This window comes from Erpetoichthys calabaricus, chromosome 6, assembly GCF_900747795.2.
Source record: "Erpetoichthys calabaricus chromosome 6, fErpCal1.3, whole genome shotgun sequence".
Taxonomy (NCBI): domain Eukaryota; kingdom Metazoa; phylum Chordata; class Cladistia; order Polypteriformes; family Polypteridae; genus Erpetoichthys; species Erpetoichthys calabaricus.
Window position 1 is genome coordinate 127916873 of NC_041399.2, and position 17198 is coordinate 127934070.

The 17198-nt window shown below is 40.5% G+C and overlaps 1 protein-coding gene across 1 annotated transcript in view; it reads right to left on the bottom strand.

Annotated features, from left to right (window-relative positions):
- pigm (phosphatidylinositol glycan anchor biosynthesis, class M) overlaps nt 1-17198 on the bottom strand; it is a 159087-nt gene that overhangs the window by 60418 nt on the left and 81471 nt on the right. The window contains exon 2 of the mRNA XM_028803918.2: nt 6025-6466. Coding sequence (XP_028659751.1) covers nt 6025-6204 — 180 coding nt within the window. The 5' untranslated portion in view covers nt 6205-6466. The remainder of the gene's footprint in view (nt 1-6024; nt 6467-17198) is intronic.

A 17198-nucleotide genomic window follows, 5' to 3' on the forward strand; every position in this document is an offset into this window, starting at 1 on the left:
ATAATGGGCATGTGAGCATCAGCACTGGATCATGGAGCCATGGAAGAAGGTGGCTTGGTCTGATGAATGATGTTTTCTTTTAGATCATTTGGACAGCAGGATGTGTGTGCGTTGTTTAACTGAGGAAGAGGTGGCAGCAGGATTCACTATGGGAAAAAGGCAAACTGGTAGAGACAGTATTATGCTCTGGGCAATGTTCTGTTGGAAAACATTGGGTCCTGGCATTCTTGTGGATTACACTTTGACACATATTGTATCAATACCTAAAGATCGTTGCAGACTATGACACACCTTCATGATATCTGAATTCCCTAATGGCAGTGGCCTTTTAGAGCAGGATATTGTGCCAGGCCACACAGAAAACATTGTTCATTAATGGTTTAAGAAACAAGACGACAAGTTCAAGATATTGATGTGGCCTCCAAATTCCCTATATATCAATCCAATTGAGCATCTGTGGGATGTGCTGAGAGAATAATGTTGTGTTGTGGCTAATCTGGAATTAGACTGTCCTAAGCAATCAGTCCGTTTATAGTGCCAACTATAATAGCGAGGATAATGTAAATATTAAGGTAGAGAGATTTAATACTAAAGTGAGAGCTGCTGTTGACATAGTTGCACCTGTAAAGACAGTTAAAAAATCTTCTAGCATTGTTATACCATGGAAGACCCACAGAGTGTCTGATTTAAAGAGAACATGCCGTAGAGCTGAGTGTAAATGGAGGAAGACTAAACTAACTATTCACGATGAAATATTAAAAGTTAAAATAACAGAATACAATAACACAGTCTGTCTTGAGAGGCGCTGCTATTTCTCTAAGATAATAAATAACAATGCTAGTAATCCTAGAGTCTTATTCTCGACGATTGATCGTCTGCTAAACCCAGGTAACTCAAAGGAATGCCTCCTAAGTACTTCCAGTAGAACCTGTGAGGCTATTGCTGTATTTTTCAATCAAAAAATTAATGATATTAGAAATAACATAGTATATCTTCCCAACACTAAGGATCCTCCTAAACCCCAGTATTCCGTTATAAACAAATTAAACTTTTTCACTAGGATAGATTTACATAAAATAATTTCTCAACTGAAACCCTCCACCTGCGTCCTTGACCCAATACCAACAAATTTTTTCAAAGAAGTATCAGGCGTACTAATTGATAATGTTCTTGACATAGTAAATTCGTCATTAGATACGGGGGTCTTCCCAGACTGTCTTAAGACTGCTGTAGTTAAACCCCTACTTAAGAAAAATAATCTCGACCCCTCTGCTCTTGAAAATTTTAGACCCATCTCCAACCTGCCTTTCTTAAGTAAAATTCTAGAGAAGTCAGTCATTATGCAGTTAAATGACCACCTCAATAAACATGCTATTCTTGATAAATTTCAGTCAGGTTTTAGAACAAATCACAACACAGAAACTGCACTTGTTAAAGTAGTAAATGACTTGCGGGTAAATGCAGACAGAGGTCATTTATCTGTTCTCATCCTCTTAGATCTGAGTGCCGCATTTGACACCATTGATCAGAATATTCTTAGAAATCGCCTTGGTCAATGGGTAGGCCTCTCTGGCAATGTCTTAAATTGGTTTGAATCCTACCTGGCAGGGAGAAAATTCTTTGTTAGTTGTGGTAATTACAACTCAAAAACACACGATATCCTATATGGTGTTCCACAAGGCTCTATCCTGGGTCCGCTGCTTTTCTCAATCTACATGCTTCCGTTAGGTCAGATTATCTCAGGGCACAATGTGAGCTACCACAGCTATGTTGATGACACACAGCTGTATTTATCAATAGCACCTGATGACCCCGATTCTCTTGTTTCACTAACACAATGTCTGACTTGTATTTCAGAATGGATGAATAGTAAGTTTCTCAAGCTAAATAAAGAGAAAACTGAAATCTTAGTGATTGGCAAAAATGGATACAATGAGGCTATTAGAAATAAACTGGATGCATTAGGATTAAAAGTCAAGATGGAGGTAAAAAGCTTAGGGGTAACTGTTGACTGTAATCTGAATTTTAAATTGCATATTAATCAGATCACTAGGACAGCATTTTTTCACTTAAGAAACATAGCAAAAGTTAGACCTCTTATATCATTGAAAGATGCTGAGAAATTAGTTCACGCGTTTGTTTTCAGTCGGCTAGATTACTGTAATGCTAGGATTAAAAGTCAAGATGGAGGTAAAAAGCTTAGGGGTAACTGTTGACTGTAATCTGAATTTTAAATTGCATATTAATCAGATCACTAGGACAGCATTATTTCACTTAAGAAACATAGCAAAAGTTAGACCTCTTATATCATTGAAAGATACTGAGAAATTAGTTCACGCATTTGTTTTCAGTCGGCTAGATTACTGTAATGCAATCCTCTCAGGAATACCCAAAAACGACATAAATCATTTGCAACTAGTGCAGAATGCAGCTGCTAGAATCCTAACCAGGAAAAGAAAATCCGAGCACATTTCTCCAGTTTTGATGCCCCTAACTGGTTACCTGTGTTATTCAGGATTGACTTTAAAATTCTGCTTATGGTTTATAAAGCCTTAAATAATCTCGCTCCATCTTATATATCGGAATGTCTGACATCTTATATTCCAAATCATAACCTCAGATCCTCAAATAAGTGTCTCCTTAGAATTCCAAGAGCAAAACTTAAAAGAAGTGGTGAGGCGGCCTTCTGCTGTTATGCACCTAAAATCTGGAATAGCCTGCCAATAGGAATTCGCCAGGCTAATACAGTGAAGCACTTTAAAAAACTGCTGAAAACACATTATTTTAACATGGCCTTCTCATAACTTCACTGTAATTTAATCCTGATACTCTGTATATCCAATTCATTATAATAACTATTCATGGTGGCTCTAAAATCTGTACTAACCCCTACTCTCTCTTCTGTTTCCTTTTCCGGTGTCGCAAAAGCACCGTGATGTTCCAACAGTGATGGATTAAATGGATTAAAAGCCAGAAGTCTGCATGACCATCATCATCAAGTCCTTCCGTGAGAACCCTAAAAACAAAGAGGACTATTTAATTTATGTTAGGTAGAATACCCAGAGGGGACTGGGTGGTCTCGTGGCCTGGAACCCCTGCAGATTTTATTTTTTTCTCCAGCCGTCTGGAGTTTTTTTTGGTTTTTTCTGTCCCCCCTGGCCATCGGACCTTACTCTTTTCTATGTTAATTAATGTTATTTGGTCTTTTATTTTTCTTTTCTTCATTATGTAAAGAACTTTGAGCTACTTTTTGTATGAAAATGTGCTATATAAATAAATGTTGTTGTTGTTGTAATCAATGTAGACGTTAAAATAACTGTTCACATGGCTTAAGTGTACATTTAACAAAATCTGTTCTTTTTAATCTGCCAAGAATTTTCTCCAGTGTTCTTCAAGCTGCCACTTACCTTCCATTGCAGGCCAACACCAGTATTACCATGTTGCCTACAATAGAGCTACATCACAAAAATGAGTGATTATATGCTAAATGGTTATTATTTGTTGTCTGGGATTTCAACAAAACAAATTAAAGATATATTATTAGTATTCTTTCCTCTCCAACAGGTGTGCTACCATTCTAGACCACTGTTACACCCCCAATAAAAAACAATTACTGCCTGATACGCCCTCCTCCTCTGTGGACAGTCAAATCATTTGTCAGCACTCCTGTTTATTGCTTACAAAGAGAAAATGAAATGGAGCTTGTGGGTAGCAACAACAGTACAATGCAAAAAAAAAAAAATCTACAAAGCAAGGATGGATGATACCATACTATATATGAACAGCCATTATAGGAACTTCAGTAAAAGGACCAGGAACTGCAGGTATAGACCAATTACTTATGCAAAAATCTGGATGAAACTCACTTCTAAATATAAATAACTGAGTAACACATAATCAGGGGTGTGGAAATCCAACGCCCGACTCGTCCGACACGGGTAAATTGACCGTTGAACTTGCGTGTTTTTCTGTTTCAGTTGTCCGCGGACAAGTGCAATTTTCTGGAGAAAAATATTATATGTGCTGTGCAGGGCACATTTTACCACTACTTTCACATTTTAAACATTTGGGTACATACTTTGTGCGGAAACAGTCTACTTAGGCATGTTCTTCATGTCTCAAATTGGTCTTCAATATTGTTTACAAAATGATGGCTGATTTTTCAAAGGGGAAGCACTCTTACGGACTTACATAAGTATTTTACCCTAATACTTACACGCTTGGAGATGCGGTCATTTTTTTCATGCCGACATTATGATGTAATCTGATGATTTTTCATTATAATCAATAACTTTTATATATTACCAGTAACGGCGTACTGCAGTGAATAAATACACTTGACTTGAGCATTCCTAGTTTTCATCCTTTTTCTCTGTACGTTTAGCATTCATTTGCTCAGAGGTTGATGCGCTTGCTGCTTCCTGAGCAGCTCTTCTTTTCTCCACCGTAGCGGCACGCTGCTTCTCTTCTTTTGTTAGCATCTTTTCGCGTTAAAACTGATTAAGTTAGTTTTTGTGTTGCAATTACTTAGTACGTTTTCTTTAATTTTTCACTTAAACTGGCACTTAAGTCTTCAATCTGCCTCAAGAATGATTAGCGAAGGTGGTGGGGAATGAGAACGGCTCCCATACGCATGCGCCGCCCTGCTGCGCACTGCCGAGAGTTGATTCAACAATAAAATAAAATAAAAATAAAGAGTAATACAAATCATCACCCCGAAAGCGGATAGTAGACGTCACGTAGTATACTGTATGTGTACCAAATTTCAAGTCAAAAGGTGAAATGGTATGCGAGCTACAGGTGATTTAAAATCCTGGACAGACAAATGAACAGCCACGGTAGCGTATTATAGAAGAACATTGATAAAATTCATTGTTTCTACATAAAAATGCAGTCACTTTACTTACAATACAATTGTTTTCACCACATAACAAAGCTTGTTAGGCAGTTAATCTTTCCTGAAATTTGCGATTTCGTGTAGGTTGTGATATATTGAGGAGTTAAGAAATTTATTGCGTGACAACATCAATTAGATTGTTTTTGATTAGCGAATATTTCATATAAAATAAGTTGGTTTCACGCTGTCAGTTTATTAAAAATAAAGAAGAAAACATTCTAACGGTTTCCAAAGCTTATGAAATATCTATAAAAATCTTCACTGTAACTGTAGTATGTGAAACAGAACTAGTGTAGCTATAATGAAGGCATTGTTTATTAGTGAGTTAAAATGATAAGGGAATCTTTTATAAAATGTTCTAGAGCAAGGTGGCAAAATACTACTCCCTGAAAGAACTTTTTTCAGTTTTAAAATGGAAGGCAGTTTTGGTATCAATAAAAGAGATCAGAAAAAATAAACTATTTTTCACTTTTGTTATTTGTTTATGGACAAGTGAATTTAACTGGCGGACAAGTGGATTTTCTAAGTTTACTTGTCCGTGGACAAGTAGAAAAAAATTTGATTTCCACACCCCTGATAATGATAAACCAATAGCGAATATACCACACTTCATTAACAATGCCCTTAATTTTGCAATTTATGAACAACATGAGATTAATACATATAACTTAAAATATTATTTATCTAGAGTACGTGAGTCACATTTTTTTAATTTTTTTAAACTTAGATTAAGAGTACATCTGACACTAGATAGAAATTCTGGAGAAACACTAAGAGGATATACTGTATTTTCCTCTACTTAAACCTGAATTAAAGGCATTGTCTCTTCATATTTTTCACATATATTTTTTTAACTTCACACTGCCTCTCTGACAGATGGCCTGGAAATCATGATGGCAATTTTCTCAGGGAGAAAACATTTACGTTATTAAAATTAAGTTTTATTTCCTTCTTCTCAAATGAATTATGATACCTACCAGACTCCAAAACTCTATAACAGAGACGTCACTTGTTATGTTTAGTGCTATAAGCCAACCATGCCATAAATAGTACTAAGCAAATGTAAATTAACCTGAATTCATTAAACATTTCAAAAAATGACATTGGATACTTAAGAGGATACAAACCTGAGTAATAAACCGAGATCCATCTGTGAAGACAAGATAGTCAGTATCTGTGAATTTCACCATCATTGTGCAGTCCTGGTATACTCCATAAAAAATAAGGGCAAGCCTGCACAGGAAACCCACTGAAAACAAGGCATGCTTTCTTGACAGCCACGAGGTCAGTAAATAAGCTGCTGCCATCTTTGATTCCAGTTCTTTCAAGGTTTAAAGTTATTGTATATTCAAGTATACTTTTTAGGAAAATAAAGAGAGTTTCTCTGTGTTAACAGGGATACCAAGGATAGTTATACAGCTTTTTCTAAGTGAAGCAACAGAGTTTCCCCTTCTCACTAAAGGAAACATGGTCTATTCATGGCAGAAAATAATTATTACTGATTGAACCAGTTGAACTAACATGCCACATTTTCCAGAAAAATCAAAGTAATGAAGGATCCTATGCAGTCTGAAAATTAAAAATAAACATGCATCAGAGGTATAATTAGCAAAAATATTTTAGACAATGAGTTTTCAATTTAAAAATTCTAATCATGACTCACACAGTTATTCTACTTTTCATTTTAATATTCAAAGATATTATCATCATGGAATTCAGATAATAAAAAATGCATAAAAAAACTTTTTTTTGTAGGCATGAGATAATACACTTAACACAGGCTTCATTGCATATGGAATTTTTAATAGGGGAAATGTACTTATATGTTTAGCATACTTATGAGAAACTTAATAAATCAAACCACTTCAAAGTAAATTCAAATTAGTGTACACATACTGTATATAAGTTTTAATGTCACTTCTTGTAAGCTTTTTCTTTTTTAGATAGATAGATAGATAGATAGATAGATAGATAGATAGATAGATAGATAGATTTGACATGATTTGATGCTATATTAATAGTCTGAGGTGTACAGAGTAAAAAGAAAAGGAGACACAAGTGTTCATTGTTGTGCTTCAGTGTTGCTCACACCAATATTAGAAACACAGACCTTTAGTCTCACAAACTGCGGTCACCTGGACAGACAGTCCATTATCCAGGCTACCATAGGCTCATCCAGTTATATGTCTAAGCTTGCCCCTTAACAGGACAGCTGAATGGTGAATCCTCACAGTGTTGAAAGCTTTGTCAAGGTGAGAATAAGCTTTGTGCAGCAGTTAGATAATTGCACTGTCCACAAAAATCTTTGTCTAACAGGCAAACAGCAGTGGGTCAAAGTGTTCTACCACAAGAGGTCTCATATAGTCCAGGACCAGCCTCTCAAAGGTCTTCATGATGTGAGAAATAAGTGTTACTGGTATGTAGTCATTAGGTGAAGAGGTGCCTGTCTTTGGAACAGGAACAATACAGAATGTTTTCTACAACAGTAGTACTCTCCAGAGCCTTAGGGACAGACTAAATAAGTGACAGAGGATACCACAAACTTGTTCAGCACAGGCCTTAAGAACTCAAGGACTGACACCATATGGTTCAGCAACTTTTCCAGTGTGTAGCTTCCACAGTTGTCTCTTCACTTGGTCTTTTATTATGGACAGCCCATACTAATGGTCAGAGGTGGGTTTGTCACTGGCCAATCCAATTGGTGCAGTAGGAGTTGTTGATGTAGTAGGGATGGTGTTGGGAGGACTAGTAAAAATTGATTCTGGGCATTAGCTTTGTCCACATTTCCTTATAGCTCCCTAGCCCTGAATTGCTTGGATCCAGTAATTATACCCAGTCTATTCCAGACATCATTCATGTAATTGTGAGTGTGTTTTTTTCCTACTTTAGCTTTGTGTACTACCTTCCTTTCACTAAGCTTTTCTTTCACCACTTGCTGTGCATCCTTCAGAGCCTCTTTGTTATTGAATCTGAAAGCTCTCTTTTTCTCATTGAGAAGAATTTTTAGCTCCTTTCTAATCCACAGCATGTTATTTGTAAAGAAACATGCTGTCTTTGAGAGTACCACAGCGTTGAGGCAAAAGTTAATATAGTCTGTGATGCAGTGAGTGAGTCCCTCAATATCAAGCCCATGCAATTTGCACATTATTTCTCAATCTGCCAGTTGAACGCAGTCATCCAGAGCCATTTCCGCCTCTAGGCTCCAGCCTCATTTTTTTTAATCAAATTTCACAAATCTATATAGCTCCATAACTAAACCACCCACCAGGCTCATACTTTGCATGCTGGTATATTGGTTGATATAATGTGATTAACTTTAAACATTTTGGTCCAGATGACACTACATGGTCAAAGAATCTCCTTGAAATTGACCAAAACCTAATTTGAGTTTATGGCTTAGCTAGGTTTAGGCCTCAGAAACACATATTTGTAATCAACATAGATTTTTGATTTTTTTTCTTTATTTGGATAACTATATAGGCTTTCTGAAAAAGCAATAAACAGAAAAGTAACTATCAGGGTTTGAACAGCAGACCTTTCAATTCCAAAAAAATAATTTTAGATTTATTTTCAGTTTCATGTTTCATGCATCCAAACTATCCTGCACAGTCTTTCCATTAGCCACCTAGAGATAGTATTTGTTGGGTGCACAAACCAGTGTGTTTCTTCGTGCCGGTCCCAAGCCCGGATAAATAGGGAGGGTTACATCAGGAAGGGCATCCGATGTAAAATTTTGCCAAATCAATATGCGGACAACAATACAAATTTCCATACTGGATCGGTCGAGCCCCAGGTTAACAACGATTGCCACCAGTACTGTTAGCCAACAGGGTGCTGGCGGAAATTGGGCTACAGTTGGCTGAAGAAGAAGAAGGAGAAGAAGAAGAGGGGGGGAGACGTGTCCAGAGGCAGGAGGAGTGGAGGAAAGTAAAGAGAGTGGAACTGAGGGTAGGGACTTTGAATGTTGGCAGTATGATTGGTAAGGGGAGAGAGTTAGCAGATATGAAGGAGAGAAGGAAGGATGATATATTATGCGTGCGGGAGTAAGGCCAGGTGGATTGGAGGTGGATTCAAATTGTTCTATCATGGTGTGGATGGGAGGAGAAATGGGGTAGGAGTTATTCTGAAGGAACAGTATGTCAAGAGTGTTTTGGAGGTGAAAAGAGAGTCAGGCAAAGTAATGATTATGAAGCTGGAAATTGGAGGTGTGATGATGAATGTTGTTAGTGCATATGCACCGCAAGTTGGATGTTGAGGAAGTTGAGGGCAGAGCCAAGGATCAAATGGTGGAATTTGAAAAAGGGAGTTTTAGGGAGGAGGTGAGACAGGCACTGGGTGGCAGTGAAGAGTTACCAGACAGCTGGGAAACTATAGCAGATGTAGTAAGGGTGACAGCAAGAAGGGTGCTTGGCATGACATGTGGAAAGAGGAAGGAGGAAAAGGAAACCTGGTGGTGGAATGAGGAAATACAGGAGAGCATACAGAGAAAGAGGACGGCAAAGAAGAAGCGGGATAGTCAGAGAGATGCAGAAAGTAGACAAGAGTACAAGGAGATAAGACGCAAGGTGAAGAGAGAGGTGGCGAAGGCTAAAGAAAAGGTGTACAGGGTATGATGAGTTGTATGAGAGGTTGGATACTAAGGAGGGAGAAAAGAACCTGTACCGATTGGCTAGACAGAGGGACTGAGCTGGGAAAGATGTGCAGCAGGTTAGGGTGATAAAGGATAAAAATGGAAACATACTCATTAGCGAGGAGAGTGTGTTGAGCAGATGGAAACAGTACTTTGTGAGGCTGATGAATGAAGAGAACGAGAGAAAGAAGAGGTTGGATGATGTGGAAATAGTGAATCAGGAAGTGCAACGGATTAGCAAGGAGGAAGTAAGAACAGCTATGAAAAGGATGAAAAATGGAAAGGCCGTTGGTCCAGATGACATACCTATGGAAGCATGGAGGTGTTTAGGAGAGATGGCAGTGGAGGTTTTAACCAGATTGTTTAATGGAATCTTGGAAAGTGAGAGGATGCCTGAGGAGTGGAGAAGAAGTGTACTGGTGCCGATATTTAAGAATAAGAGGGATGTGTAGAGCTGCAGTAACTACAAGGGAATAAAATTGATGAGCCACAGCATGAAGTTATGGGAAAGAGTAGTGGAAGCTAGATTAAGAAGTGAGGTGATAATTAGTGAGCAGCAGTATGGTTTCATGTAAAGAAAGAGCTCCACAGATGCAATGTTTGCTCTGATGATGTTGATGGAGAAGATTAAAGAAGGCCAGAAGGAGTTGCATTGCGTCTTTGTGGACCTGGAGAAAGCATATGACAGGGTGCCTTGAGAGGAGCTGTGGTATTGTATGAGGAAGTCGGGAGTGGCAGAGAAGTATGTAAGAGTTGTGCAGGATATGTACGAGGGAAGTGTGACAGTGGTGAGGTCTGCGGTAGGAGTGACGGATGCATTCAAGTTGGAGGTGGGATTACATCAGGGATCTGCTCTGAGCCCTTTCTTATTTGCAATGGTGATGGACAGGTTGACAGACAAGATTAGACAGGAGTCCCCATGGACTATGATGTTTGCTGATGACATTGTGATCTGTAGCAATAGTAGGGAGCAGGTTGAGGAGACCCTGGAGAGGTGGAGATATGCTCTAGAGAGGAGAGGAATGAAGGTCAGCAGGAACAAGACAGAATACATGTGTGTAAATGAGAGGGAGGTCAGTGGAATGGTGAGGATGCAAAGAGTAGAGTTGGCGAAGGTGGATGAGTTTAAATTCTTGGGTTCAACAGTACAGAGTAATGGGGATTGTGGAAAAGGGGTGAAAAAGAGAGTGCAGGCAGGGTGGAACGGGTGGAGAAGAGTGTCAGGAGTAATTTGTGACAGACGGGTATCAGCAAGAGTGAAAGGGAAGGTCTACAGGACGGTAGTGAGACCAGCTATGTTATATGGGTTAGAGACGGTGGCACTGACCAGAAAGCAAGAGACAGAGCTGGAGGTAGCAGAGTTAAAGATGCTAAGATTTGCACTGGGTGTGACGAGGATTGATAGAAATGAGTACATTAGAGAGTCAGCTCAAGTTGGACGGTTGGGAGACAAAGTCAGAAAGGCGAGATTGCGTTGGTTTGGACATATGCAGAGGTATATTGGGAGAAGGATGCTAAGGATAGAGCTGCCAGGGAAGAGGAAAAGAGGAAGGCCTAAGCAAAGGTTTATGGATGTGGTGAGAGAGGACATGCAGGTGATGGGTGTAACAAAGCAAGATGCAGTGGACAGAAAGATATGGAAGAAGATGATCCGCTGTGGCAACCCCTAACGGGAGCAGCCAAAAGAAGAAGAAGATGATTAAAGTATGTCATTGCATGAGTTAGTGCACCTACAATGATCAGTCAGAGGCAATACCATCTTGATCTCAAAGACAAAGATGCCCTACACTCTGCACTTCAATTGAAACAGAAATGAAACGGGTCACATTCCTGCTGCTGCAATACCAAGATGTTCATTATAACTAGTGTTGTATTTAATGATAAATCAAGCAGCTGCTGTTCATGTGTTGTGCTTAATGTGCCTTTGTTTCTTCCATTAATCCTATACCCAATTTACTGATGAAGAACTTGATTATCATTGACAAATAGTGAATTATCCATCCATTATCCAACCCGTTATATCCTAACAAAGGGTCACAGGGGAGCCAATCCCAGCCAACACAGGGCGCAAGGCAGGAATAAATCCCCGGGCAGGGCGCCAGCCCACCGCAGGGCACACACACACACAGACCACACACTAGGGACAATTTAGGATCGCCAATGCACCTAACCAGCATGTCTTTGGACCGTGAGAGGAAACCGGAGCACCCAGAGGAAACCCACGCAGACAAGGGAAGAACATGCAAACTCCACGCAGGCAGGACCGGGGAAGCGAACCCAGGTCTCCTTACTGCGAGGCAGCAGCGCTACCACTGCGCCACCGTTCTGCCCAATAGTGAATTATCTCATGTTTATAATGGAAAATAAAAACAAAAGATTCACATAAAAAGTAAGATTTATTTTTGAGAAAGAATGGACCGTGTAGGATACAGAAAAAATAATTTTAAAAATGTCTGGACATTTCCACAGTGCATTAAGCTGGTCTGAAAATTAGACCCAAAATGATTTTTTCATATTTGAGAGGTCTGCTTGTCAAACACTAATGAAGTTTCTTGTTTGTTTATAACTTTTTGAAAAGCCCAGTGTAGGTATGTAAACATGGAAAATTTTTCTGCAGGCTGTATCAGTCAGAAGTATGCTTTCTGAAAGATTAAACATGGCAAAGCCAAAGATGCAGAATATTTTATTTCCTATTTTTGAAGGTCTGCTCTTACCAAATGGTGTTACGCACTATACCTATAAAGGTACCAGTATGCAAAATGTAAGCCTGCTAGGTGGTTTAGTTCTTGAGATATGGTCTTGTGAAATTGATAAAAAAAATAAAACCCCTCACAAAATTGGCTGTATCTTGGAAAGTATTGCTGTTACATCAAAATAATTCTACAGGGTGTCTCCTAGATAACATGGGTACACCTGGTATTTTTCTCATAATTTCTGGGAAATTCAGTTGATTTGACATGGAAAGACCCCTAGTAAAAGAAGTTCAGAAAAAAAAGAAAAAACAGAGAACACTGAGCTTCTGTAAAGTGGTTGCACTTGCATAGTGCCTAGACATTTCATTAATATTAACAAATGAATTGCCCTTCAGTAACAGAAGACATGTTGCATGTTGATTAGCAAATTTCATTGCTGACTGTACATGTTACAATAACGCCCCTTCTTCTTCTTCTTTCGGCTACTAAAACCCTATAATGTAAAGTTACTGCAAAAGACAAGAAAATTTTTTAATATATCTCCAAATTTAATTTCTTCCATACCAACCTTTATCTATAAGTAATTCAATTCAATTCTTTATTGTCATGTGTACAAGTACCATGTACAATGAAATTCTTGCACGCATGTGCCCCCGCAGACAGTGAACATAGACAAAAAAAACACAATAAATAAATTAATATAAATAAGTAAATAAATAAAAACAGAATCCTAGGACTAAATAGAGAAAGTGGCAGAAGAATATGTGCAGGTAGCAGTGAAGGTGACAAATGGTTACAGATTGTTCATGAACCTGATTGCAGTTGGATAGAAACTATTCCTGAACCAGAAGGTGCACATCCGAATGGACTTTAGTCACTTCCCAGATGGGAGAAGGGTGAAAAGTGACAGTGCAGGGTGGCTGGGGTCCTGCCTGATATGGTTCACATTCCTGAGACAGCGTGTGGTGTGGAGGTCATGGATCGCAGGGAGCTGTGTGCCCATGATCTGCTGTGCTGTATTCACCACACGCTGTAGAGCTCCGCAGTCCTGAACTGAGCAGTTGCTGTACCAGGATGTGATTCATCCTGTCAGGATGGATTCTGCAGTACACCTGTAGAATCTGCACAGGGATGTGGGGGACATCCGGGTCTTACTCAGTCTCCTGAGGAAGTAGAGGCATTGTTGGGCTTTCTTGACTACTGCCGCAGTGTGACTTGCCTATTTAAGGTCATCAGTGAGGGTGACTCAGAGGAACCTAAAGCTGCCAACCTGTTCCACTGCCTCACCTCCAACGTAGATGGGGCTGTGCTCTGTTTCCTGTTTGCGGAACATCCACAACCATCTCCTTAGTTTTGCTAATGTTGAGGGTGAGGTTATTGTCCTGACACCATTCTGCCAGGAGTCTGACCTCCTCCCTGTTGGCTGTCTCATCGTCCTCACTGATCAGACCTATTACAGGGGTATCATCAGCAAACTTGAGGATGGTGTTAGAGCTGTACTTAGCTACGCAGCCATGAGTGTAGAGAGAGGGGGCTCAGCATGCTGCCCTGCGGAGTGCCAGTGTTGATGGTGATGATGGAGGAGGTTTTTCCACCAATATGCACTTGCTGAGGTCTGCCGGTGAGGAAGTGCAGTACCCAGTTGCACAGTGAAGAGCTAAGCCCCAGATCCAGGAGTTTAGCAATGACCTGGGATGGAATGACAGTGTTAAATGCAGAGTTGTAGTCCACAAACAGCAGCCTGGCATAACAGTTCTTGTTCTCCAGATAAGAAAGGGTGGTGTGAAGTGTTATGGAGATGGCATCCTCAGTGGACCTGTTGCAATGGTAGGCAAACTGGAGGGGGTCCAGACTGTCAGAGATTGTGTCCTTGATGTGTTCTAGCACCAGCCTCTCAAAGCACTTCATGGCTATGGGAGTAAGTACTACTGGGCGGTAATCATTAGGGTAGTCTACTTTATTTTTCTTTGGGACAGGGATGATGGCAGTGTGCTTGAAGCAGGTGGGGACAGATGAAACCCTCAGAGATGTGTTAAAAATATCCGTAAAGACAGCAGCTAGCTGGTCGCAACATGTTTTTAAAACGCGACCCGAGACTCCGTCTGGACCGGATGCTTTGCGGATGCTGAGTTGGGAAAAAGTCTTCCTCACGTCATCCTCTGAGAATCTCAGGCTGGAGTCTTGCGCCGCTGCGGGGGGTCGCACAGGCCTGTCCGTGTTAGCGAGCTCGAAGCGAGTGAAAAACACGTTCAACCTGTCCGGGAGTGAAGCAGCGGTAGCTGTGGCCGGGTGTGTCCGGGGTTTGTAGTTCATGATCAGCTGGATACCCTGCCACATTCGACGAGTGTCTGCTGTGCTGTTAAACTGAGAGTACAGTTTGTGGCCGTACTGGCACTTTGCATATTTAATGGCTTTTCGAAGATAATACCTGCTCTTTTTGTAAGCCTGTGTATCTCAGGAGTGAAACACACTGCTGTGCTCACGGATCCGCTGGCATACTTCAGCACACATCCAGGGCTTCTGGTTGGGAAATACGAGTACAGATTTTGTGGATACGCGGTCATCCACACATTTCCTGATGAAGCCTGTGATAACTGCACCATACTCATCCAGATTCTCAGAGGACTCTTTGAAAACACCCCAATCCACAGATTCAAAGCAGTCCCTAAGTTTCTCCTCCTCTTCTGGGGTCCAACAGTGCACCTCTCACAAGACCGCTCTGTGCGCTTCAACTGCTGCTTGTAAACAGGAAGGAGCAGCACAGAGCGGTGGTCTGACTGGCCAAGGTTCGGCCATGGGAGCGAGCGGTATGTGCAAGTGGTCCAACGTGTTAGCACCCCTGGTGGGACAGGAGACGTGTTGGTAGTATTGGGGGTAAACAGACCTGAAGCTTGCTTTGTTGAAGTACCCGGCGATGATAGCCAGACCTTCGGAGTGTATGTTTTCACAGTCCGTAATGAGGCTGTACAGTTCATTAAGTGCGGTGCCGGTGTTTGCTTGTTGGGGGATGTAAATAGCCACCATGTGAACAGCTGTAAACTCCCTATACAAGTAAAGCAATCGGCACTTGATGAGCAGACACTCCAGTTCCGGTGAACAGCTTTGTGAAATGACTTCCACATCCATACACCATGTGTTGTTGATGAGGAAACATACCCTGCCACCTCTCTTTTTTCCGGAGGAGACCGATTGATCTGCGCGGTGGAAAGAGAAGCCGTCTGGCTGGACAGCTGAATCTGGCATGCAGGCGGTAAGCCATGTTTCAATGAGGCAGAAAACACAACAGTCACATAGATCTCGCTGGAAACGAAGTTTACCACAGAGATCATCTAGTTTGTTGTCCAGAGACTGGGCATTGGCCAGGAAAATGCTAGGCAGTGGAAGTTGCAGTCCTCAGCGTTTTGTCTTCACTTGGATCTCAGCATGCCAGCCACGTTTTTTTCTCCTCCACGTCCTCTGGTGGTCGGATGGGTCGCGTCCGCCACCTTGGTCTCGAGTTATTGTGGCGAGCAGCCCCTTGTCGATAACTTCAAAGGTATAGGATGGTGATTTTGTTGCTCTGATATTTATAAATGTTGTACAGTCATACTTAATAAAACAGCAAACAGGTGGTACAAACAGTGACAATAACAAGAATACAGACACAAAAACGAAGTCAGTGAGGAGCAGCACACAACACTCTCTCCGGCGCCATGATGATACAATAATATTAATAATCTAAGTTACAGTTCTATCATTTGTAATTCTCAAAAGTATTTATATTAATCATTAAATTGGTGATAGTGATCCTCCAAACCAGACACCAAAAGTTATTTAATAGTCAACTGAAAAGGGACTAAGAAGCACTGGTGATGTTAAGAGCACTGATAACAAAAACAGCAGCAAATATAGGATTGATCATAGCTAAAGGGAAGACACTCTTATTAATCTTCACTGGCTGTAACCTGCAGTGTTGTTAAAATTTATCCCCTGTGAAAAGCGTGCACTACGCAGAACTCAATAATAAACTGACAGCCAAGTTAACAATCACCAAAACCTCAACCAAATAATTTTCCACGTAGAAATCCAGGATAACTTGAAGAGTACCCTTGGTTGAGTTAGGTGTGAAAAAAGAAACAGAATTACTGGGGAAAGCACAGAAAACACCAAAACATCCTCACATACATACATAGACATTTACAGAGTTCTCCATAATGTTTGGAACAAAAGACACATTTTCCGTTGATTTACCCCTCCGCTCCACAGTTTAAAATTACAAATCAAACAATTCAGACATGATTAAAGTACACATTGCACACTTTCATTTAAAGGGTATTTGCATACATCTTGGTCAAACCATTTGTGAGTGATGTGTATTGTCTATGATATCTTAATTGTTGTTCCAATGATGTGCTTCATCAGTGTGAGCCTCTCGCAGTGTTCATTCTGTCAAATGTGAGAAGAGGAATTGTACCAACACAGATGAGAACTTAAATGTTAAAGGTTTTAATATTTCAGCCTGTTAATAATTAACATCTATCTATATAATTCACGAAGTCCATGGCAAGCAAGACGCATGCAAGACCGAGCTCCGCCTACCAACAATTCACTAAGCAGCCGACCATGGCACACGCACTACAGGGCCAACAATTCGTGCGAGAGCGAAAGCATTTGCCAAGAATGTTTTCATTAATCAAGAACGAAAGTCGGAGGTTCAAAGAAGATCACATACCGTCGTAGTTCCGACCATAAACGATGCCGACTGGCGATTCGGCGGCGTTATTCCCATGACTCGCCGGGCAGCCATTACTCCCAATGGCATGCCTCCGCATAAAGTCAAACTTAAAATTGGTTCATTCGTCATGCTTCTCAGAAACCTCATGCCAGCAAGAAGTCTCTGTAAAGGCACTAGACTGACTGTTCTCAGCATTCACCGCAATGTACTAGAGTGTAAAACAATCGCAGCTGCTACCTCACAAACTGTCCTTATTCCCCAGAT